Here is a 24906-nt window from a genome sequence, read left to right on the forward strand (position 1 = left end):
AGTTTTGCAAGCTTCGTAAATTGCCAGATTGCGACAAAACCTCTTCAATAGAAAGGAGATTACAAACATTTCTCTTAGAATTAAGAAAGTCAAATCAAATTAGTGAGAATTTTTATACTTTAGTTCGCCCAACCAGTGCAGAGAGACCACGCATGTATGGATTGCCCAAAATTCACAAAGAGGGCGCTCCATTCCGACCAATTCTTGCCATGATTAACTCAGCTCATCATGAGTTAGCTAAACAACTGTCAGTTGTACTTTCACCTGTTTTATAGAAGTTCTCAATTCACGCTTTAAAAGATTCATTTACTTTTACTAATCAACACAAACAACTAAATGTTTCCGCTCATCATAATCTGACAATGAGCTCTTTTGATGTAACCAGTCTTTTAACAAATCTGCCCTTAGAAGAAATCATCGAAATCTGTGTTGATAATCTTTTTCATTCGGATATGGCTGCCCCACCCATGTCTGAAGAGGCTTATAGAGAATTAATGTTGGTGGCCACTAGAGGAGTTGAGTTTGGTTTTAATGATATCATGTACAAACAAATTGTTGGGATGGCTATGGGTTCTCTTCTTGGACCAGTACTTGTTAATATTTTTGTAGGCTATTACGAGTGTAAGATGTTTGCCTCTTCTGGGCATCCAGAAGTGCTGTGGTACAAACGTTACGTTGACGACACCTTTTCCCTTTTCGATACGACAAAATCACCAATTATTTTTACATAAGCTCTGTTCTCTTCACCCTTCTTTAAGTTTTACGTCTGAACACGAATCAAATTGTCAGTTAGCGTTTTTGGATGTTCTTGTCCATAAACGCAATGGTCAATTCATTACAAGCATTCATCGCAAGACAACTTTTACGGGTCTGTACATACGCTTCGACTCTTTCTTCACACAGAAAAGATTTCTTTAGTAAAGTGTTTAATAAAGCGAACGCTTAGACTGTTATCAGAGGAGTTTATTGAGGGTGATCTCAACTCATTGAAAAATATACTTCTCTCAAATGGATTTCAGGAAAAATGCTTGATAAACTTTTGTAATCCACAAAAAATGTGCAGAATAGGCCTTTTGGACCAGCTAAGTGTCCTGTGTTTATCAAACTTCCATGGATGGGTAAGGCTTCTAATGATATTGAAAGGGAAACTAAGAATATTACGGAGAATTTGTTTTTCGCAAGCAATGTTATCTTTTTAATTTATGTTTTTAATTTATCCCTGTTTTGAGCGTCATCTCCCCTTTTGGAGATGACGTACACTCTTTCTTGGCATTATAAATATCGGTTGATTGTAAATTTTCGTTTAGCAGACGTTGACACCTGAGGAGTAGTTTGCCTAAATGCATCGTGTCGTTTAATTTAGAGCTGTTGGGTTAATGCTCTTTACTTAAAACAGTTCTTTTAAGAACTATCAACTTATTATATCACTTTTACCATTCACTATGGTATTTGCGATCTTTAGAACTCATTTCAGATTTTTCACCACGACAAAGTCTCTAATTTATTATTTGATACTTCTTGTCGCTACTTTGTAGAATCGAATTTTGCATTTGATATTTCTTGACTTGAGTAGACCGAGGTCACCTGACTGAGTGAGATCACTTGTTTCCAACTGTTAAAATAACATGATGTCAATAACTAGATGTTACTATCGAATAGGGGAGTGTTGCCTCGCCTCATTTGTCAGCAAAAATTGCAACACCTTCCGCTAGGAGGTTGCAGAAATTACGTTTGCGGATAATCTCAGTTTCCCGTATCGAGTAGTTAAGTTTGTTATTTTAAGGTTTTTCCTAGATAGAATAAGTTCACTAGGTAATCATTATGAATAATAGTGTTAACAAAAGCATGCTTCTGTTTATGACATTTTATCTTTTTATTGTCAATGTAGGCCTGTAGTGATAGTGCCTGCATGATTTTATTTGGGTTTGGTGGGGAAGGATGGGGGGGAGGCAATGTGTTCTGTTTTTCCTAATGCCAAAGATGCTGATCTTGGAGATGCTGATTTCTTGCCTGTATAGTAATATGCACCTGCATGGCCTGCATGAAATTTACAAAACATTTAAAAGAAGTTAACATTTTCGTAAAATGATCGGAACCGGAACCCATTATATCCAGAGCAAACCATTTGAACACATTGATCCTAGTTGAATTGGTATTGTTTGAGACAAATTGAGTGATATTGAGAAGCAAATTACTCGAGCTGTATCAGATAAAATGGAAAGCAACCTCTTTATAGCCAGTAATCTTCGCCTAAAGCGTACTTCACACACATATGACCTAAAAATGTACTTCTGTGTTTATTATGGTAAGGCAAAATTTCATTGTGGAGAAACAAAAGTGACAGAGCTACGCATTCAAATCACAAAGCATGAATTGGCGCTTTCTAAGCTCCTGCTTGAGCAAGAGAGCAAAAAGACATCTTTTAATCAATCGAAAGATATACTTTGCACGAGGACTGAAATTGATTCATTTTAAATGAAGAAAGATGACTACCTAATGAGTGGTTATAAAGGCTGTGGCTTATCGCAGAAATACGCCTTTATGCAAAGGATCGGTGTATAAAAAGTAAGTTGAAGGCTTTTCCTGCTGATATTTTCCCAAACAATTGCTACTATCATAAGTAACAACATAGCAAATTTTGTGGAACAAAAAAAAGGTATTAAACAATAATTCGTGGAGAGGACCAAAGATATTCTCCACATATTGACAAATTCATATTACATAATATTATTGTAATATTGATAATAATATCTAAAACAAGCACGACTAGTAACAATATTTGCAAACATAAATACAATATAAAATAATGGATTTTTGCTAATGTAAAACTATGAAGATGGACAAAATGTTAAAATGTGAGATAATTAAAAACAATATATACGAGAATAATGACGTATCTAGTTCTCAAACTTGGCAATGCTATGTCATTTTTTGTGTTCATCTTACTGTAAAAAATTTTATATTGCACAACTAAAACTTATGAACTGCCAACACCATTCCAAGTTTTACAGCTAACGACTATACCAATTTTTCTTTTAAAAGAGAAACGTGGATTGCACTCTCTTGCAATTCTGTAGGTAATGATTCTATAGGCCAGCGTTATTAAACAAAAAACTTTTTTAAAGAGTTCAGGCAATTTTTGTCATGAGTGATTAAGTGTTTTGAAATTATTTTTACTTACTTTTAAGCCACTTACTGCTACTGCCTTTTTGCTTTTAAAGAAACATTCCATTTGTAAATTGCATAGAGTTGTCTCATATGTGAAGAACTGTATTTGTAGCTTGTATCTTCTCTAACTCAGCTGACTTTGAAAATGATTTAAACAGCAAACGAATTCAACTTTTAATGTAATGCATTTTTTATTTAATCATTACAACAATTACCATATCATTGCAATTTAGCTTATAACTAAAAATTAAGAAAGACTTTTTAAAAAGTAAGAAAGTAAGAAGAATTTAAAAGGTTTCAAGTGGATCATTGTTCTTCTTATTGAGTTGTATGCCATTGAGTACGGGTGGTTTCTTAGTGTACGGCAGTGGTTTGAACACCAAAAGATGAGCATATTTTCCACCACCAACATACACCTTGATAAATATTTACATTTAATTAATGCGTATCATTGCGCAAGACATTACCAATATTTCAAGTTCATAGAAGTAAAATAAACAATATCATGAAACCATTCATTACACAATGTTTCACGCCTTACGGCGATCATCAGGTGAAACTATTGTTTTCATTCACCTGATGATCGCTGTAAGATGTGAAACACTCTGTAAAGAATAAGTTTGTGATATCATTTTTTTTACTTTTATAAATTTCTATTTTGTACTATCCATGAAGATATTGAGCACTCTTTTATCATGTGTAATTTTTATTCAATTTTCCATAGCCAATATTATATATTTAGCAATTTTTTATATTGAAGTACCTTGATTAAGTAATTAGTGCCTGATACAATTTGTTTTCTGTACTTTTCTGCCACGTATACAGAAAACTCTTCACCCGCTTTATTTTCAGCGTCAGAGCGAACCTAAGACAGAATATTGCGCACATTCCTTTTCCATTTTATAGCTTTCTAGTCTATCTTTGAAAGCGGAATACGTATTCGACTTAATGTGAGCTTGCAACATAAATCAATGCACTCATTAGAAGAGGAAAGTTTTTACTAGAAATGTCATAAAGACTTTTGACTTAGACAATATTTGTTTCGCACACACGCACACACGTATCAAGAATTGCATGCATTATCCTTGATAACATATCGGGCTATACTCTTGAAACATTGCACTGCCATCAGATAAAACATGTAGAATAAAACCGCACCTGGTTAATAAGTTGTTGAATCTTAGCGCCTGCTGGTTCAACAGGGCCATAGCCGCCTAAAAGTAGGTAAGAAATCGGTATTTGTGGTTAGTCTCTCAAGTATGTGGCATATGTCAGCAAAATGAAATAAATTATTCAATTTTGTTGAGATAACATTATAAAATTGATATTATTTACACTAAATTCGTTCGCGATTTGTGCTCAATTTTCAGTCAAATAACTCTTTGGACCGTTTCGTACGTCTCATTTTACATGTGCCGAATGCATTTAAAATAAAAGATAACAAAGAATTCTATTGTTTTAAATGCATTCGCCGCACATAAAATGCAACGTTTTGAAACGGGCCTTTGTAACCTTTTAGACTAGCTGTACTACTAATTTTGCGAACATTTTCTCTTAGATTTCATGCCGGTGACTGTGTTCAAAGGTAAGAAAATAATGTTTTTTACTGTTTCTTACAAACTTTAACGTTTAATTTGTTATCGCTTTCCCAAAATACCATTTTTTTCTTTATCGTTAAAAATTGTTGTTGAAAACAGTTTTTTGATGTATGTGAAATGTCGTTCACTCAATCAATAAATCAACACGCATTTGACTTGTTCTGACTTATATATGCAAGATATCGATGTTGTAGTAATAGGATTCACGACGTTGTAAGCCAACAACTATATGTCTGAGGTAACATTACAATTACGTATTCTTTGCGCATACGCTAATAGCCATCCTTTCAAGAGAAAAGCAGCCGTTTGGAAGTCTTCTTTAACAATTTCGTTTTGCATAATCAAATACTTGGTCATTTTAAAGGGGTTAAAGAAATCTGCTACGTGGACAAATCAAGATTTATCTCATTTTACAGATTTCCAGTCAGCCAAGTTATGTCAATGCCAAACAAAATTTTGAAAATGCCCATTTCATGAATGACACTCACTCCTGGCCTTTTCAACGATAGATGTACAAAACTAGAAAGTTAAATAAGTTATCACTTATCGAATTCAGCTTGGTTATCATTCCTGATTTAAAAAGAGCAGATATGATATGAACAGATTATCCTGATATATTACTCTCTATATAAATTTTAGCAAAAATCCATTCAGATTCATGAAAGATTCAACCCAGCGTGGTCAAATAAGGCTCCAAATTGCCACTTATTTATATATTATATTCGAGAGCTAAACTTCAAAGCTAGCTTAATTCAGCGGATTGTTCGTAAAAAATATAATCTCTTGTCTACCAAGCTTTGGCGAAAGATAAATAATGAAGCAAAAGCATCTGTTTGATAAAGCGAACGCATAAGTTGTACTCAAAGGAGTTAATTGAAAGTGATCTTAGCTTATTAAGGAAAACTTTTGTTTTAAAAGGATATCCGGAAAAATTGCTAAGCAAACTTTTCATATCCACTATCAATGAACGCGATCAACCTTTTACTCCGACCAAATGCCCTGTATTTTTAAACTTCCTGGATGAGCAAGACCTCAAATGACATCGAGAGGGAAACTAAAAATGTTTCTGAGAGCTTGTTTTTTGCCTGCAACGTTGTCTTTAGGTATATTTTCAAAAAAATTATTCTACTAGATAGCAGAAAGAGAAAGTCTGCCTGTGCTAATGTCAAGAAATGTAGTCTACAAGTTCAAATGAGAAAGTGATGCTCTCTATTCAGGTAGAATTTCTCAAAAGTTAGGTGATACAATAAAGCAACATGTAGTAGCTTCTATCAGGAATAAAACTGTTCTTTTACGACAAGAACCAAAACTTGATTGTACGAATGAAAATTTAATTTCATGTGACTCAGCAGTTGGGAAACATCTTTTGATTAACACTCACTGTGCCAAATCATATTCTGACCAAATTTTAGAGTTAAAAAATGTCCCTCGTTATTTCAACTACGCGTCATGCGGTCATGGAGTCTGTATTAATTAAATTGACTAAATCCGTTTTCTGCCGACAAAAGGTTACCTATTTAGCGATGACGTTAACTTTTTCCTAACATCATAAATATCGCATGATTTCAAAGTTCTCCTTTAGCAGGACGTTGATTCAGTGAGGAGTAGTCTGCCAAAATGTATAGTGTCTTGCTATAAAAACAGTTCTTTCAAAAGTGTTGGGTTACTGTTCTGGTTTTAAACAGTTCATTTAAGAACTAGTACGTCGCTGTTTTCACCATTCACCATGGAATTTTGTTCTTTTCAAAACAATTTTAATATAAGTCATCTCTTTATAGCCTATATTATGTAAAATCACAATTATGTAAAGCATTCATGGTTCGTTTCACTTGTCGTTAGTGACACTCACGCGTGAAACGTTCGAAGAAAGATTTTGATTAGTTCAATGCAGTGCTGTAAAACTAAATTTATCAGATGGAGGGCTCTCTCGACGTTTTGTCAATAGTGCCTTTTAAAATACCCATTTCAAAGGTAGAAGGGGGGCTCCTCCCCCAAGCTTATCTTTGGTAGTCCGAGTGAAAAATATTAAATTGAAGCTTTCTAAAGAACGCATAACTTACCAAATCGTCGGTGGCGTGATGTATTGGCGGTTACAAAACTGACAATAGAGCACACAAGGAACATCTTTAAATTCATTGTGGCAGCTTACAACTGTAAAACGAAAAGAAAATAAAGTCATTTCTGTTGCAAAAAGTGCAATCATTTGTTAATTTTTGCCAATCGTGTAAAATTGTATTTTGCAATTCCAACAGACTACTGATTCACACATCATTTCCAGCGCTCACAGTTTATTCACAAAGATTGCTCTGAGATTCTAAAGATTGTTTGAACAAAATTACTAAATATAAACAGTGTCAGTGCGTCACTGTGAATATATTTGACGCGGGCAATAATTAAAACGAGAGTGACACAATATTCGACAATATGTTAAATACATTCTCAAATCCTATACCCCTTGATGAGTTACAGCGACTCGTTTCACTCTCATTGATGCTAAAACTTTATCTTAAATGTAAGCTAGTATATTACTCACCATGCAGATTACAATATAGATCTTAAAGGAATGCTTTTCTATGCTTTGTTTTGCTCCTACCCTTCTTGGTTAATCAATAACTTTGTTGATTCCTCCAATAATCTTTGACCGTTGGGGTATTTTATGCAAATCATGGGTTTTTCATATTAACAAATGCACACAAGGTCACTAGAAATTAGTTACGCTCAAGAAAACAGCAAAGCCTCTGGTTGGAGTGGTATATTAACAATGAAAACAATTGTTAACATCGAACACGAAACTGTGATTTTTGTGCATTATAAATGGAGTGAAATAGCTGTGAAGTTATTCACATTTTACGTTGAGTAGTAACAGGAATTCGCTCATTTTAGCGTTGCTATGAGGCCAATTGATAAAGGAGAAAGTATACCGTAAAGTGGCCAATATTTGACAAAAAACAATTATTTTCATCAATAGCGTCATTACAATCACCACACATACAAATGCAGAAAGGAAATAATCATAATCAAAACTAGTTAAAATGTAAATCTGAAATAATTTACTTTAGGAACAAGGGCAGATCTAGGACTTTTCAAACATCACTAATAAAACGACAGAGGCACGCCGCACCTGGAGGGTCCGAGGCATTCTCCCCTGGGAAATTTGAATTTCAGAGCCTTGGAAATCCCATTTTGGGCATTTTAGAGCAGTACAAAATGTATTTTGTGGATATTGTTTTTGCATAAAAACAACACATTTTGCTTACGTTTTTTCAAAAAAAAATGAAGTGAACAATAATTGATTGTTTTGACAAATATTTAGGCTCATTATCATGCCAAATATATGGCTCATTAGAATGTCTAGGAACCTCCTTCTAAACCCGTCTCATGATGGAAAGGGGCGCTCACGGTTTACTTCTTAGGTCTGGAAACTAATCGGCACGGATAAGAGCTTTGTCAAAAAATGTTCTTATAGCTGCACCATATCTACTTTTGCCGTACTGATTTCTTTTGAAGGAAATTAACTTTGACGATGACGTCATCGATACTTATCAAAATCAAAAAATTTGCAAGTTCCAAAAATTCTCAGTACCAATTGAAAGATTAGTATGAATTGAGTAAAAACTTATATTACACCGTTTACTTTCCGTCACTCGTTTAAGAAGTATCAAGAATGATTTTTATCAAAATGCTGACTCATCGTTCTAAGGTCTTGACTTATACCACATGCAGAGCTGCTAACTTGCACGATTTTATCGGCTGTCGTCTAAGTCTTTAAAGAAACTTTCAGAGCACTAGATTTTCAATAATTTTCACCCGCATTTGGTGAATATTGTTTAGTAAACTAATTATGAACGAAACAAGTCTATGTATGTGAGTCTTTAATAGAGAATGGTATTCAACATCGCATTGACGAACAGGAGAACTCGGTAGAAAAGAATGGTGCAAAACAGCAAACAGAAAAATCAAGTGGATTTCTTTTTCATAATAAGAAAGCGTATGAAAAATTTAAATGTATAACATATATTCGTATAAAATGCTTAATATTTGTTGCCATTAAATACTTAGTCCGACCTGATTCTTTCAAAACTATTTCACTAACTATATGTCATTAAAGAAGTGTGAAAGTGATCGAAGATCTGGTGTTATGAAGAGTTTTTTAAGATGTAGGTGACGATAAAACCGTTAAAACCGGGTGAGTTGGTAGGTCTGCTTGTGTTATAAGTAAAGACTTTAAAATGTTGATTCAGCAGCATGGTTAAGAACATTCGTTGATTGCTTCATAAGCGAGTGACTGAAAGTAAACGGTGTAACATACTTTTTTACTCATTTCATACCGGTCTATCGAATGGTACTGAAAATTTTGAATTTGACTTTTTATTTTGATATTGATGACGTCATTGTGAATAAAACGTAAATTTTGCTTTATGAAAGAAATTATTAGTTTTATGAGGTGTGCAGTGATTGCAATATTACCTAACTATGCTTACCGATTATTGAATGGTATTGGTAATAATTTCGTTTTGTGAAATTTCAAGGTTACACTGCTCTCCCGTGTCTTCACTCATTTGTTTTCATTGTAAGGGCCTGATTATATGGTTAGCACTATTTTCCACCCAGCAAACCGCCCTTTACTTTGAAATATAATATTTCACACAATGTAATATTTTACACAATCTAATATTTTACACAATATAATATTTTATATAATATTTTACACAATCGTCGAAAAACAACATATTTTCCAGCCTGGATTATAAGTTTATAACTTAAGATGGTTGCATGAAAATTTATACTGCAAGATTTATCTGTAAATATTTTCATATGTTGATATTAAAAACTGTATTATAAAAATATAAAATTACTCGCCATCTCAAAACGACCTAGCACAAGTGCATGCATGGTTTCCTTTTAGCTTTTGGTTCTTTCCCATTAGCCGCCATCTTTAATTTATTTCCGATTGTGTAAAGTAAAGGGCGGTTTGCTGGGTGGAAAATAGTGCTAACCTGATTATATGGGGGCGAGCTGGCCCGGAAGGGAGCTAGCCACTGATCTGATAATAGACTGGATATAGCTTCTACAGGTAGCAAAAGTGAAGCCTAATTATATATGCAAAATTCACTTCCGGTTACCACGGCGAGATACAAATTACTATAGAAATGTATGGCGGATAACGTTTACAAACATGGATTTTCGAATATTTAAGACCTTTCGCGACTCCTTACTAACCTCAAGTATTAGTCATGGATAAAACAGGTTATGCGAATCGATTTGACATCAAAATGATTCCGATAGCTGTAAAATATCGACGTTAGTGGTGATTTAAAAGTTGTACATGCGAGAATGTATTTTGTCCCATCGTTGCCAATGCAAGATAGTTCACTGCTCGCTTTCCAATTTCTGAGGCAGTTATGATCTAGTATACGTTTCAGTTCTTTAGAAATGAGGTGAGTTACTTTTTTTATCATTCTTTCTTTATGTTGAGAGATTGTTGGCATTTTATTTTTGCTGTAACTTCATTTTTTCATGAGCAAAGTACTACTGATGCTTAAACAAGACAAGTCTATTTAGTTTCTTTCGCACTTTATCTTTAGTTTCCATTTCTGTGGTTGTTTTTCCCAAATGGTATAGTCGCACCTTGCTGTAGCATTTAGATATGGTCTTAATTAACGAGTAAATATGATTTTCGTGAACAGTAGTATCCAACATGTGTGCATCGAGATCCTTGAATGTGGTCCTCAAATCTATACCATTTACTACAGACAAAGCAATAGCATCAGAAATTCCTTTCCCTTGCGGTAAATTTCCGTGAATACATTATTGGTCTGAAAAATGCATCAGGTGATCTAATGTACACAACCGTTGCATAACTGGCTTTGTTGGGTTTCTTCTGGCAATTGATAGCACAAAGCAAATTTTTGTTGAGTTGGTTGAAAAGGAAGATGCACCAATGAAATGTATTTTGACTTATAAATTTAGCCAAGATCATTTAGAGCTTTTCTTTGGAGCAATTCGGTCCTCAGGAGGCTTTAACAACAACCCAACAGCTGAACAATTTAGGGCTGCATACAAGAGACTTTTGATGAGAAGCAGTATCCATGGTTGCAATGGCAACTGCACCAGACAAGATGAAACTAACATATTGGAAGTAATTGGGGACACCTATAAAATGCCAAACAAAGAATCAAGTACGACAATTGATGATGCTGCTCTCATCGGAAAGTATGATTTACAAGGGACAAATCGCAACAAAGATGAGGATGAAGATTATAGTGATGCACCAAGCTTTTCCACTGTATCTGAATTTAAAAAGGCGGCAATATCGTACATGGCTGGCTATGTTGCCCAAATGGTGCAAAAGAAAATAAACTGTCCTGTTTGTCATGAAGCAGTCGGTTCAAGAAACTACAAAAATGAGTCTGCTTTCCTGACTTTAAAAGACAGGGGTGATTTGTTTAAGCCAACAGCAAGTGTAATAGTAATATGCAATGAAACAGAGAGGTGCTTTCAGAGAATGTTGGCAGCTACAGATGGAAATTTACCGCAAGGGAAAGGAATTCCTGATGCTATTGCTTTGTCTGTAGTAAATGGTATAGATTTGAGGACCACATTCAAGGATCTCGATGCACACATGTTGGATACTACTGTTCACGAAAATCATATTTACTCGTTAATTAAGACCATATCTAAATGCTACAGCAAGGTGCGACTATACCATTTGGGAAAAACAACCACAGAAATGGAAACTAAAGATAAAGTGCGAAAGAAACTAAATAGACTTGTCTTGTTTAAGCATCAGTAGTACTTTGCTCATGAAAAAATGAAGTTACAGCAAAAATAAAATGCCAACAATCTCTCAACATAAAGAAAGAATGATAAAAAAAGTAACTCACCTCATTTCTAAAGAACTGAAACGTATACTAGATCATAACTGCCTCAGAAATTGGAAAGCGAGCAGTGAACTATCTTGCATTGGCAACGATGGGACAAAATACATTCTCGCATGTACAACTTTTAAATCACCACTAACGTCGATATTTTACAGCTATCGGAATCATTTTGATGTCAAATCGATTCGCATAACCTGTTTTATCCATGACTAATACTTGAGGTTAGTAAGGAGTCGCGAAAGGTCTTAAATATTCGAAAATCCATGTTTGTAAACGTTATCCGCCATACATTTCTATAGTAATTTGTATCTCGCCGTGGTAACCGGAAGTGAATTTTGCATATATAATTAGGCTTCACTTTTGCTACCTGTAGAAGCTATATCCAGTCTATTATCAGATCAGTGGAGCTAGCCCGATGATTTCAAGAGATTGAAAGGAGCCAAAACTTCAAATTTAAAAATCACAATAATTGGTGAAAAACCATACGTCACTCCTGTTATAGTTCTCAAATTAGGGCACATTGATTGTTTCAATTTTAAATGTTGCAAGAAGTTATTAAATCAGTATATTGGGAATTTGCTTGAGAAGATTTGTCTGATGATAAGTATTGAAACGATTCCATTTGCCAAAATCATTTAACTCTTGGCTGAATTCCGGCTACGGCTCTCATGTAATCAGCCGATTCAACCCCTTCATCTACAAGTAAAAGTTTTTCTTTCTTATCTTTAATTCTTTTTCTATTGATTTTTTGTTACATTTTGCATTGATTTCTTCATGCTCTCCAATGTAAAAAGATACCTCTCTTTTAACAAACTTTACTCCAAATACTCGTCGCATCAAATATTTGTATTTCTGTACATATATATTAATACAAAGCTACTGCATGATTATGAAATGCGTAAAAACATTTTGGCTGTTTTTGTTATTGGTAAAAGATAGAAAGGTTTTTTACACAAGCTTCGTAATGTGAGCAATATACATAAGAAAAATAATAAAACAAACACAATTTCCGTAATATGAGCAACGTTGGGTTGCTCACTTTGTGGAGCTTATTCGTGGTCAGTGCTTAAACGAACAACCGCGCCAGGACGTCAAAACTTTAAAGCAGTTTTGAAATTGAAATTGACAATTTGTATCAATTCCGAATTTCGGTATGGATTATTCTTAACGTAAGGGTTACTATTGCAAAAATCGTGATGTTCATATTGTTATGGATATAATTTCATTTCCGGTTTGTACAAGAGGCTTTCACATTGTTTACATTTACTTTACTCTTGACCTAAATTTTTTGCCTACGATAACTGCATTCGTAGAAAAGATAACAAGAAATAAGTACTAAATAAGATTAAAAGAATGTCGACTCCGTAACTGCGTTTACGTGCTAAATTTTTCTACTGTAGAACTTTAGCGGTAGTATCCGAGGTGTATTTCGCGAGAGTACATCAGCCGTTAACTACAGTGTAAACTGTATTGAGACATGATAAATTTGATGACTTGGTTTTCTGTAAATTAATCCTTATCGTGACATTAGATGTTTGTTCATATAAAGTAACAAACGATATGCACCTGTAATTCATATTGGAGGAAATTCTCGAGGAATTCAATCAAGTCTACCATTGATGTAACTAAGCGACTTCCTAAGATATCTAGTAAGCAATCATTGCTGGTTTAATTCCTGTCTTTTAATTCTTTTCTACGTTCTCGACGATGTTGACATACTTGGTGAGGCATTTCAGGAGACGCCTAATCTGACCGAAGGAAAAATACCAAGTATTCTATACAAAGTCATTAAAATTACTACAACAATCTATTTAATATAATATTCAATGCTGAAAATTTCTTTACTATGCAATAAGTATAAATTCATAGGAATATGCTGCTACATGGATTCTAATATTATGTTTGAAATAACAGACAACGGAAATTAAAACGCCATTAAAACACACGGATGAACACGTTGTTTTGAGCTGACCAATCAGCAATCTCTTTACCATATATGGTAACTTTGCACTGTCTGAGTATTTTATTTTGTCTTCCCAGGAATTGCCTAATAAGGATGAAACCTTGTCGGAGATTGATTTTTTGGGAGGTTCCATGCAGCAATATGACCAAAATATCACCACTGTTTCCTTGGCTTTCTTTAAAAAACAAATATTTGGGTATTGAATGAAAGAGTACAAGCATTTTAAGCATAATTTAGCATTTTGTATTGTTTAAAATGCAGCTAAATGCGAATGAACAAGCAAAATCAAAATGCGTCGAATTTTCTGCGTTCCTAGTCTGACAACAAAACAGAAAGCTTACGCAAAGGAAAACCGGACGTGACGTCAATGATCATAAATTACATGGTTTCAAATTCTTCGAGAGGCAGTTTGCTACTACCTGTGCTGCTTGCAAGACGTTTTGTTGAACTGTACTTAAAGTTTCCTACCCTTCGCTTTCGAAATTTGCTATCATGGATGACGACGTTGCTGCTTTAGTTGTTGATAATGGATCTGGTATGTGCAAAGCTGGTTTTGCCGGCGATGATGCTCCTCGAGCTGTATTCCCATCGATTGTCGGCCGTCCTCGCCATCAAGGTGTAATGGTTGGTATGGGCCAAAAAGATTCGTATGTCGGTGATGAAGCTCAAAGCAAAAGAGGTATCCTTACGTTGAAATATCCCATCGAACACGGCATCGTTACTAACTGGGATGATATGGAAAAGTAAGTTTTCAAGAAAAATTTTAATTGTACAATTTTGCCTTGTTGTATGTTAACGCCCATATATTCATCATAGATTTGGCATCACACCTTCTACAATGAACTTCGTGTAGCCCCTGAGGAACATCCAGTTTTATTAACCGAAGCTCCACTCAACCCAAAAGCTAATCGTGAAAAAATGACACAGGTTTGTCACTGCATTTCAATTTATGTTGACGATGGCCAAATTTCAACAAAATTAATTGGCTTCCTTATTGTGTTTCAATATTTAGATCATGTTTGAGACATTCAACACACCAGCTATGTATGTTGCCATCCAAGCAGTCCTGTCCCTCTATGCTTCCGGTCGAACGACTGGTATAGTGTTTGACAGTGGTGATGGTGTCTCTCACACTGTACCAATCTATGAAGGTTATGCTTTGCCTCATGCTATTCTTCGTCTTGATTTGGCTGGTCGTGATTTGACAGATTACCTCATGAAGATCTTGACCGAACGTGGTTACTCATTCACCACAACAGCTGAACGTGAAATTGTCAGAGACATCAAGGAGAAGCTGTGTTATGTCGCCTTGGACTTCGAGCAAGAGATGGACACAGCTGCAAGCAGCTCTAGTTTAGAGAAATCCTATGAATTGCCTGATGGTCAAGTTATCACTGTTGGCAATGAGCGATTCAGATGCCCAGAAGCACTCTTCCAACCTGCCTTCCTTGGTATGGAGTCCGCAGGTATCCATGAAACATGCTACAATTCAATCATGAAGTGCGATGTTGACATCCGTAAGGATCTTTATGCCAACACTGTCTTGTCTGGTGGAACGACCATGTTCCCAGGTATTGCTGATAGAATGCAGAAAGAAATCACTGCTCTTGCGCCTCCCACCATGAAAATCAAGGTCATTGCTCCACCAGAAAGAAAATACTCTGTCTGGATTGGTGGCTCTATCTTGGCCTCTCTTTCTACCTTCCAACAGATGTGGATCTCCAAACAAGAATATGACGAATCTGGACCCTCAATTGTGCACAGAAAATGCTTCTAAGCATTGAACAGTTTGTTATTCTATTTTCAATTTAACATTTTACTCATCATTGGTTGTAAAATTCATAATGTAAGGTGAAACCAAAATTAATTGTTCATATTTTTGTTAGGAGTCTGTACAGTTCAACAAAAATTGATAAAAAATTGAAAGAAATAAAAAGCGTAAACTGTGAATGTTTGGTGTTTATTTTGAAGCATGACTGATATTAGTAACATGCCACCATATTTTAGATAATTATTATCAACAAAACCAGACAGTTGTGTGTAAATAAGCAGGTCTTCTGAATTTTTTTTCTTTTGAAATTACGGTAGTTTTGGCCATAAAGTTGCTTGGAGTGTCAGGGTGAAACTGTTGGGGTAGTTAGTTGGGTGGACAATGCTTTGATAATGATATTAGTTGTTATATTAGTGGTTTGGGGCTATTCATACGCTGACAACATAGTAGTTGTTTAACTATTCGTCTGAGCGCATTTTATTCCGCTATGACGATAACCATGTTTTTCAATACCATTAAAGATTTTGTTAAGTGTTCAATTTCGCGATTTTTGAACAGAGACTGATTACCGAGAAACATTACTACTTCCGCTTTAAGCAAACAGATATCACACGAAATTGTATTAATATTTTGTGAAATGGGCCATCGTAAAAAACTAGTTCTGTTGTTGCATGAATTGTTTTGAATAGTCTTGCGCGGCATTATCGGTAGACAATGTTTGAAAGTTAAAATTCAATATATTTTACAAATGCAATTTCGCTTCGTGTGCAAAATGCAATTTCGCTTACAAACAAGTTACATCCGTTAGCATGCAAAGCTCGAATGACGAAGCTAGTGAATGATATTTTCCTAACGAGTTTTTCGCCTAAAATTGCTGACATAAATATAGGTTTGACGATACATCAAATCGACCATAAAATGCCGAATACATGCTAAACACCGCCCTGTCAGCCCAGGATTGATAGATATAGGTTTGAAATATTAAATTGTATTGCCTGACCTTTCGGGAATTAACATGCATATGTTGATTTGTAGGTTGAAGTAGAAAGTTGTGGTCGATTCGATTTATTGTTTTGAAATTTGCAAATTTCTTGAGTAGGCTTTATCATATCGTCCTCACGGCAAATCCTCTCTTGCTAATTACTGATCATGCATTAGATAAGCGCAGTCACGTGACGACGTGTTTTCGAAGCAACAATTCTTTAAAGTTCAGACAAATCAGACAATGGGGTAATTTAATTTCGTGTAAATGTAAGCAAAGACTACATTTTTGCACGAAAGCAAAAAGACAAAGAAAGGGGAAAAGTTTGTTATTGATTATCTTCTAGCATTCTCCCCAATGTTTTACCAGAATGTTGTTTTTAGTTTTAGAGAAACAATACTCTTGGGGCTTTCTTCTGTTTCATATGTTTCTTATGATGTGTAGTATATGACAAGAAATTAATATGTGTGAAGTATATGGTGTGTTCATTGATCCATTTCAATTTGTTACAATTCATTTTTTGTCAAAACACTCACATGCACGTGCCACGTGACACCCTCGTTTGCTCTTTGGATATTAAGACTGTCGATTTTAGGAAAAATATTATGTACAAACATTGTACATTTTACATTTTTTTACATTTAAGTGCGGAACACGCACAAACAGCATGGTATTGTGAGTATTGTTCAAAGGGCGATGCGCCGACTGCCACATAGTGATTCCATAATATTAATGACACAGTGACTGCCATAGAGTTCACAATCGCAATAATGTTTGCACGAATCGAATTTTTGAGATTTGACTTCTTTTGAAACTCAAATTTGTTTTGCTTCGTGGATTTCAATAAAAGTTTCTTGAAAAAGCTGTTTCATTTCACTGTGGCTTAATGTTGAAGATGAACATTTTATGTTTTGTGCATGCTGTAAGGAAATATTACGGTGGCCCACAAGTACAAGCACACTTACACATAACAGCATACGCGCACAAATTCGAGGATGCACACTTACACATAACAGCATACGCGCACAAATTCGAGGATGCACACTTACGCATAACAGCATACGCGCACAAATTCGAGAGTGGCCCACAAGTACAAGCACACTTACACATAACAGCATACGCCCACAAATTCGAGGATGCACACTTACACGTAACAGCATACGCGCACAAATAAATATTCACATTCATGGCTTATTACATGACGCTTCGTAAAATCGGGCTGCAAAAACCGAAAAGATTGCCGGCGAGAAATATTTCATGATTCACATGTTCACAATAGCAATAAGTCAATAACCCAACGATGTTTTGTCCACATTGTGGAAAAGAAAAGGATGAAAATGCAAATTTTTGCGAGAACTGTGGTGCAAGTGTATCAGAAATTAAACCTTCGGCCTCTAGTCAACAACCGTTAACTTTCGAAGAGTACATAAAGAAGAACGCAGTCGCCAATCCTTGCACTGATCGTGGCGATCAACTAGGAAATTCCCACCGCGCTGGTAGTTCGTCTACCTTTCAAACTATTAGAAAAGGAAGTCAAATGAACGATTTAGTCAAATAAAAAAGGAGAAGAAAGATGAAGTAGTGAAGGTATGTGTATTCAATGTTATGATTATGCCAATTATACAAATTTGGTTAATGAAACTCAATTTTGTGTTGTAGATAAAGATTGGAATAATTGAACTCGACGGTAAAAGACTTAAAATAAGAAGATCTTCTTTACTTCCTGTTGATGTTCGAAAATCAGATACATTAGTTCCTGTAAAGAATGCCGGAGTTCAGAAACAGCTTGCCCACAACAGACATCTCAGAGATCATAATGAAACTGAGTGGCTTTTACTTTACCCTGATATGGATATCGTGGGAAATATTCCAGGAAGCAGTGAAAAATTCTCTGTGGAAAATATAAAATGAACTTGGACGTCCATACAGTCGAGTAAATTTGTACATTTGCAAAATGCTTGATTTTGAAGGTAAACACTGAGTTCAAAATAAGTCCGGTATTTTTTGCATTTAGACTGCTGGAGTGAGCATTAGGGGCATTGCACAAGACAAACACTGGCTGTATTGAAAACTGATATGTCATGCAATAAATAATCAAAAGCAGTCACATTTTATTGAAGCAACATTTCTGAGCTTCCCAGAGTTGAATGGGCCTATTGACTGTATTTTACTGGTGAATAAAGGTTCACTACTGGGGCAAGCACAGAGCAAAATGCTAAAATGCCCTAGTACATAAAAGTTAAAAAATGCCTTAGAATAATTATCTTGCAACTAACATTAAACCTTCAAAAGAATTTGTTTGTAGGGTTAGTAATTATGTTATATTCTAAATTTAGTAGCCAATGATTTGACTGAAGACCTCAAGGAAACGGTTGTTCCAGATACTGCTGATGTTTTTGAAGATAATTCTGTGCAAGAAAATTCTTCACAAATTATATGTGAACTGGGAAATTCTCAACAAGTCAATGCAACACCAGATAATTTTGTGGAAGTTAATCATGCTCATACCAATGCTGTTCCAGCTAGTCTTGCAAAAGCTAGTCTAGTGGAGGCCAGCCATGTTCAAACAAATCCTGTTCCAAGCAATGTTGTTAATGTTGATAATAGTTGTGTGGAAGCTGTTTCCTTTCAGGTTGATTCATTTTCAGTTGAGCAAATCATTATGGAACCAGGTGAAATGCCTGCTCAAATTTTTCAGGATGCAGGTATAACTAATGATTTGTTACATATGTATCCTATACATTTTGTATATTTCATTGTTTTGTATTTTAAATTTATTTTTAGATGTAACTGAATCCCTACTAGATATTATTGAACCAGAGCCAAATCTTGTACAACCAGCTCAAGTTAATTTACCCGAGGAACAATTGCATGTGCTAGATCTGCTAATCCATCGCACAACCCTTTGAAAGATATGATAACAGAATTTTATAATCCAAATGTATTGAAATCTACTATATTTTTAAAGTAGTTGATGCAAGAGGTATGTTTGAGGAGGGAGAAGGAAGAGGTGTTGCGTGATCTTCTTACAGAGTTTTGGCACCTTTTATCAGTCATTATCTATTGGAGCATCTACCAAGGTGCCAGCCATTCGTCATGATTATCAAAAGCTGGAATGGGAGGCAGTGGCTAGAATCATGTTGTATGGCTACTGCAAAGAAGGAGTGTTCCCCATTACATTGTGTTCAGCTTTTGTTGCATGTACTCTCCATGGTGAAGACAGTGTTTCTTGTGAAGTGCTGTTAAACTCTTTCATGGAGTATATGGCTGAAGACGAGAGAGAAGTGGTTGATAACTTAATGAAAAATCGATCACAGATATGTAAAAATGAAGACTTACTTGAAGTTTTAGGAAGCTACAAGTGCTATCTCAATCCCACAGAAGAAAATATTGAAGATATATTATGCCAATTAGCTCACCAAGAACTTATCCAAAGACCGCGGTACGTTTCCAATTGTTGGGCAACAATATTGCAATCAAATTAAATGAGATATGATCGCAATTGCAATCGTCTGGTGACTCAGGATGAGTCACCGTTGAGTCAATTTTCAGGTCTTAATTCAATATCAGCACTGCATAAAACATTCATATAATATTGCAATCATTGAAAAGTCATCCTGCGTTTCAAGATGTTGCAAGCATTCTTTGCTTTTACCAAGAAAGAAAACCCACGTCCAAAAAGGTTTTGAAAATTCTAGATGCCTCCCCCGAAAATGAGGCACAACGAAATGCATTTGATCATTTGGTGCGCTATATAAAGTCTCTAGGTGGCAACGTAACCGCGTTCCTTCAATTTACCACAGGTTCTGATATCATTTTAGAAGGTCAAAAGTTAAAAGTGTCATTTACAGAACTTAATGGTTTACAACGTCGTCCTGTAGCACACACATGTGGACCATTTCTAGAGATTCCCAGCACTTATCAATTTTATAATGAACTTGTAGAGGAGTTTTCGTCGATCCTAAGAGAAAAAAGTGCCTGGTCGTTTGACATTGTATGAAAGTTCTATCACATGTTTTATGACATATTATATTGTGTTTTACATTGTAGAAACACTTTTTTTAGTTCACTTTTGTTAAAAAAGATTTTATGGACAATGATGTGGTGTCATATGAAGATGGAGGTTATGGACCTTCCCTGAATATGAAATTATCTTATTTCTTTATAAGATTACCATATACGTTATCGTTTTGAGTTATTAATGTTAAATATGTTTTGTTCATTGCTATTTGCTTTAAGCTGCTTCTAGAAGTCTTTCATATGCCATTAAAGCTTCTCTCCATGTCTGGATCTGTCCTATTTGTAACACACCAGCACTATACGAGAAGTATTTTTGATATGTAGAGACCTTTTCTGTCGACACATTAACTGAATTGTAAATCTCTATAAGATCTTCGTCGTCATATTGTTTCTGAAAATCTTCAGCTCCAACTGCTTCAGGTAGAAGGTAAAGCTGATCAGGGATCCCCGCATGAGTGTAAAACCTGGATTTGCGTACATAGTGACTGTTCCACGATTCCTTGATTTGGTCAAGTCCTTTTTTTAAGACAGGACTAAAGCAAAACCATAGACATTCAAGTTGAAGTACGTTGCTTGTGTCTAAAACCCCTTTAGCTATCAAATCCTTAAAAAAATTCATCCACCACGAGGCCCACGAGCGACGTAACATGGCCCACCATGCTTCTATTCGCTGATTGCTGTGTGATGATCCATATTGATGAGCATTGACGTCAGAATGTGTGTCCGTACCATCTCGGCGTAAGAAACACTGGGCTGATGCCATAATCCCATTTTCTGTTCCCCTATCTGTTCTAAGAATTTTAGGACAGAGTTGCATATTAGATATGCAGTCGTAAAATAGCCTGCCCACTACGCGGGGATCATTATTTGAAGGAACTATATTTAACCACAGTATTTTCCTGCTAAATCCATCTATACACCCATGGATGGGGAAACCATACGGTTTAAGTTTGTCGTAACCATCGGCATGCCAGCAATAATTTGGCCCCGGATTCATGTAAGCTCTTCTACGAAGACGGTTAGCCCGTCTCCATTTCGATCCCTCTGGATCCACTTCTTGAAGGGTGGTTTGAGCAACCAAACGAGGAACTTGCAAGCCATATTTTGACTGCAATCGTCTCCACATGGCTCTATAGCCCAACAATTTACCACTTCCATCTAGTTCTCGAACAATGCATCTTCTTACGTGGTCTTTATCAACGGTATTTCCACGTCGTTGCAATCCATAAAGCTTAAGCTTATTCAGCAAAGTACTTCTAGAGATGCGAATTCCATGATATTTTTGTAATAGCTGTAGAATTGTATCATACGTGTAGTTTTTAGTAAAATAGTTGCGAATGATATCTTCCATAAGTCTTTAAAGTAGTGTTTAGCAGCGGAAAGAAATGTCAAGTAATAGACTGCCGGCTTTTCCTTTTTAATTTTGAACTTACGTTTGTTAGTATTCGAATTTTTGTGGGCGTATGCTGTTATGTGTAAGTGTGCTTGTACTTGTGGGCCACTCTCGAATTTGTGCGCGTATGCTGTTATGCGTAAGTGTGCATCCTCGAATTTGTGCGCGTATGCTGTTATGCGTAAGTGTGCATCCTCGAATTTGTGCGCGTATGCTGTTATGCGTAAGTGTGCATCCTCGATTTGTGCGCGTATGCTGTTATGTGTAAGTGTGCATCCTCGAATTTGTTCGCGTATGCTGTTATGTGTAAGTGTGCTTGTACTTGTGGGCCACCGTAAAATATGCCAGTTAAGCACTCTCCCTCCTGATCTATTAATGAAATAATTTTTTGGTCATTTATTTTGATTGCAAACGACCATCGTGTTTTTCTACTACAACTTGTAGTTGTGGTGTATTAAACTTTTTGATTTGTCACAAATTTGTAACTTTATCCCGTACATTATGTCAAGTGTCAACATATGACAGAGTGGTTAAGCCCGTTTTCCGAATTTTTTTCCTGCTATGAAATGTTATTTTTTTAGCAAAATAATGATTCGTTTTCGCACGAAAATATAAATTAAAATATACCGTAAAATATGAATTGGACAAGCGGAAATATGCTACAACGAAATTATTAGGAAACAAGACAAAGCATGAGGAAATGACGTCACTGTCGACTTTCATTATCCTCTTCCTCCTGCGACAAGTAGGTAGTGACACCCAGCGCTGCAGTCTAGTAGAAAAGCCTTGTGTCAACTGTTTAAATAACGTAGAATTTTTCTATAATGGACGAAGACGTTGCTGCTTTAGTTGTTGACAATGGATCTGGTATGTGCAAAGCTGGTTTTGCCGGCGATGATGCTCCTCGAGCTGTATTCCCATCGATTGTCGGCCGTCCTCGCCATCAAGGTGTGATGGTTGGTATGGGCCAAAAAGATTCATATGTCGGTGACGAAGCCCAAAGTAAAAGAGGTATCCTTACGTTGAAATATCCTATTGAACACGGCATCGTAACTAACTGGGATGACATGGAAAAGGTACTGTATGTTTTGAAATGCCTATTTAATTTCATTCCCAAAGTGATATGGGGTAACGCCTAATTTCTGTTTACTGTTCTGCTGTATAGATCTGGCATCACACTTTCTACAATGAACTTCGTGTAGCTCCAGAGGAACACCCTGTTTTACTTACTGAAGCTCCACTCAACCCAAAGGCAAACCGAGAGAAAATGACTCAGGTACAAATATTTAAGTGGTAACATTAGCATAGTATTATGTTCTGTCAGTCAGTTTATCGATTCTGTTAAACTTCCTATTATTGAGGCGAAATAATTTAAGGATCATGTGCTTCATACTTTCTTTCTAAGATATTGGAATGTACGTTAGGCATATAAGAATTCCTTATACTTATTGAAAGACTACGGTTAGCGTCAATTTGCGATGACATGTTGCCATTTGAGAAATGCTCGTTCACGGAATCGATTTGTTACAAATTATAAGTGCTTTTATAGCAATTACTTTTAAAAACATAGATGAATCGCCCAATATTACTAGTTACGTCTTTTATTTTAACCATGAAATAATTGTGAAGCTACTGAAATTACAGTTTCCCACCTGTTGCGCTAGATGTGTATTTAACCATTATATTTAAGGAAGGGTACAAACTCATTTTCATTGTAGCACAGAATTGTAGTAGTCCATTGATTTGTACTTGCCGTTTGTATAATCAATTTAATGTAATTAAGTGTTCGTACAAGCTTTATAATAGAATATTCGATCGTCTAATCGAGAGAGACGAATACTTGATTGTCTAATTCCGCAAATTTTTAAAAATTAACCTTTAAACTTATTAATGTTTAGTTGCGCATTCACCAATTATCTCACGATTTTTAAAACAAATTATCTTGGCTTTGAACTGTGTTTGACTGAACGTCATATTTGAATGTCAATATTGTTATGAATAATTTGCATATTCAATTGAAAACATAGTTTGCTATGAAGAGTAGCTCAAGCTTTTGTTGTCAGCTTTGGAAGCGCAATATGTTCCAAAGAACATATAACTAATAGTTTTTGACATGGAGCTTTTCTTCCATAACTATATGCTCATTGACTTGAAGATCATGCTTTGTTTTGTACCTTGAAATTAATTAAACAATTTTAACTTACAGATTATGTTTGAGACGTTCAACACACCAGCTATGTATGTTGCCATCCAAGCAGTCCTGTCCCTGTATGCTTCTGGTCGAACGACTGGTATTGTGTTTGACAGTGGTGATGGTGTCTCTCACACTGTACCAATCTATGAAGGTTATGCTTTGCCTCATGCCATCCTTCGTCTTGATTTGGCTGGTCGTGATTTAACAGATTACCTCATGAAAATCTTGACCGAACGTGGTTACTCATTCACCACAACAGCTGAACGTGAAATTGTCAGAGACATCAAGGAGAAGCTGTGTTATGTCGCCTTGGACTTCGAGCAAGAGATGGACACAGCTGCAAGCAGCTCTAGTTTAGAGAAATCCTATGAATTGCCTGATGGTCAAGTTATCACTGTTGGCAATGAGCGATTCAGATGCCCAGAAGCACTCTTCCAACCTGCCTTCCTTGGTATGGAGTCTGCAGGTATCCACGAAACCTGCTACAATTCAATCATGAAGTGCGATGTTGACATCCGTAAGGATCTTTATGCCAACACTGTCTTGTCTGGTGGAACGACCATGTTCCCAGGTATTGCTGATAGAATGCAGAAAGAAATAACTGCTCTTGCCCTCCCACAATGAAAATTAAGGTAATTGCTCCACCAGAAAGAAAATACTCTGTTTGGATTGGTGGCTCCATCTTGGCCTCTCTTTCCACCTTCCAACAGATGTGGATCTCCAAACAAGAATATGATGAATCTGGACCCTCAATTGTGCACAGGAAGTGCTTCTAGTTATTGTGACAGTTTTTGATAACAATTTAAACAGTTCTTTAAATATTTTCATGTGAATTTTTTTCTTAAATACAAACGGAATGTTTTATTTCTGCTTGATCAAAATGAATTTTTAACATTTGTGTGAAGCTTGTGCCAATATTTGAATAAATTTTCAATA

The 24906-nt window shown here is 35.7% G+C and overlaps 5 protein-coding genes and 1 pseudogene across 5 annotated transcripts; 4 read left to right on the forward strand and 2 right to left on the reverse strand.

Annotated features, from left to right (window-relative positions):
* Positions 1–3334: 3334 nt before the first annotated feature.
* Positions 3335–7398, reverse strand: LOC124451589 (cystatin-B-like). Its single transcript, XM_047002208.1, has 5 exons — positions 7300–7398; positions 6827–6917; positions 4327–4382; positions 3932–4033; positions 3335–3584 (listed from the first exon to the last, which is right to left on the reverse strand). The coding sequence occupies exons 2-5, from the start codon at positions 6900–6902 to the stop codon at positions 3456–3458; spliced, it is 363 nt and encodes a 120-aa protein (XP_046858164.1). The 5' UTR covers positions 6903–6917; positions 7300–7398; the 3' UTR covers positions 3335–3455.
* A 6603-nt stretch (positions 7399–14001) lies between these two features.
* LOC124450351 lies at positions 14002–15560 on the forward strand (annotated as a pseudogene).
* A 2715-nt stretch (positions 15561–18275) lies between these two features.
* LOC124452146 lies at positions 18276–19272 on the forward strand. Its single transcript, XM_047002733.1, has 3 exons — positions 18276–18333; positions 18700–19068; positions 19148–19272. The coding sequence occupies exons 1-3, from the start codon at positions 18318–18320 to the stop codon at positions 19270–19272; spliced, it is 510 nt and encodes a 169-aa protein (XP_046858689.1). The 5' UTR covers positions 18276–18317.
* A 142-nt stretch (positions 19273–19414) lies between these two features.
* On the forward strand, positions 19415–20585 carry LOC124452147. The gene is made up of 2 exons (XM_047002734.1): positions 19415–19839; positions 19947–20585. Exons 1-2 carry the CDS (start codon positions 19501–19503, stop codon positions 20361–20363), a joined length of 756 nt encoding a protein of 251 aa, XP_046858690.1. The 5' UTR covers positions 19415–19500; the 3' UTR covers positions 20364–20585.
* LOC124452149 lies at positions 20466–21734 on the reverse strand. Its single transcript, XM_047002735.1, has one exon. It carries the CDS (start codon positions 21732–21734, stop codon positions 20598–20600), a length of 1137 nt encoding a protein of 378 aa, XP_046858691.1. The 3' UTR covers positions 20466–20597.
* Positions 21735–22507: 773 nt separating this feature from the next.
* Positions 22508–24834, forward strand: LOC124450350 (actin, cytoplasmic-like). Its single transcript, XM_047001006.1, is given in 4 exon segments — positions 22508–22852; positions 22942–23052; positions 23983–24580; positions 24583–24834. Coding segments are annotated over 4 exon segments (1125 nt in total). The 5' UTR covers positions 22508–22600; the 3' UTR covers positions 24747–24834.
* The last annotated feature ends 72 nt before the right edge of the window (positions 24835–24906 follow it).

Source organism: Xenia sp. Carnegie-2017, unplaced genomic scaffold (genome assembly GCF_021976095.1).
Source record: "Xenia sp. Carnegie-2017 unplaced genomic scaffold, XeniaSp_v1 HiC_scaffold_24, whole genome shotgun sequence".
NCBI lineage: Eukaryota > Metazoa > Cnidaria > Anthozoa > Malacalcyonacea > Xeniidae > Xenia > Xenia sp. Carnegie-2017.

Coding starts and splice junctions, on each gene's coding strand:
- LOC124452146 (XM_047002733.1), top strand. Junction 19,069..19,147: donor TCAAATTTTTCAGGATGCAG/GTATAACTAATG, acceptor ATTTATTTTTAG/ATGTAACTGAATCCCTACTA.
- LOC124451589 (XM_047002208.1), bottom strand. CDS start 6,902: ATGAATTTAAAGATGTTCCTTGTGTGCTCTATTGTCAGTTTTGTAACC. Junction 4,034..4,326: donor TTCAACAACTTATTAACCAG/GTGCGGTTTTAT, acceptor ATTCTGTCTTAG/GTTCGCTCTGACGCTGAAAA. Junction 3,585..3,931: donor GCACTAATTACTTAATCAAG/GTACTTCAATAT, acceptor ATATTTATCAAG/GTGTATGTTGGTGGTGGAAA.
- LOC124452147 (XM_047002734.1), top strand. CDS start 19,501: ATGTTGTATGGCTACTGCAAAGAAGGAGTGTTCCCCATTACATTGTGT. Junction 19,840..19,946: donor GTTGGGCAACAATATTGCAA/TCAAATTAAATG, acceptor ACTGCATAAAAC/ATTCATATAATATTGCAATC.
- LOC124452149 (XM_047002735.1), bottom strand. CDS start 21,734: ATGGAAGATATCATTCGCAACTATTTTACTAAAAACTACACGTATGAT.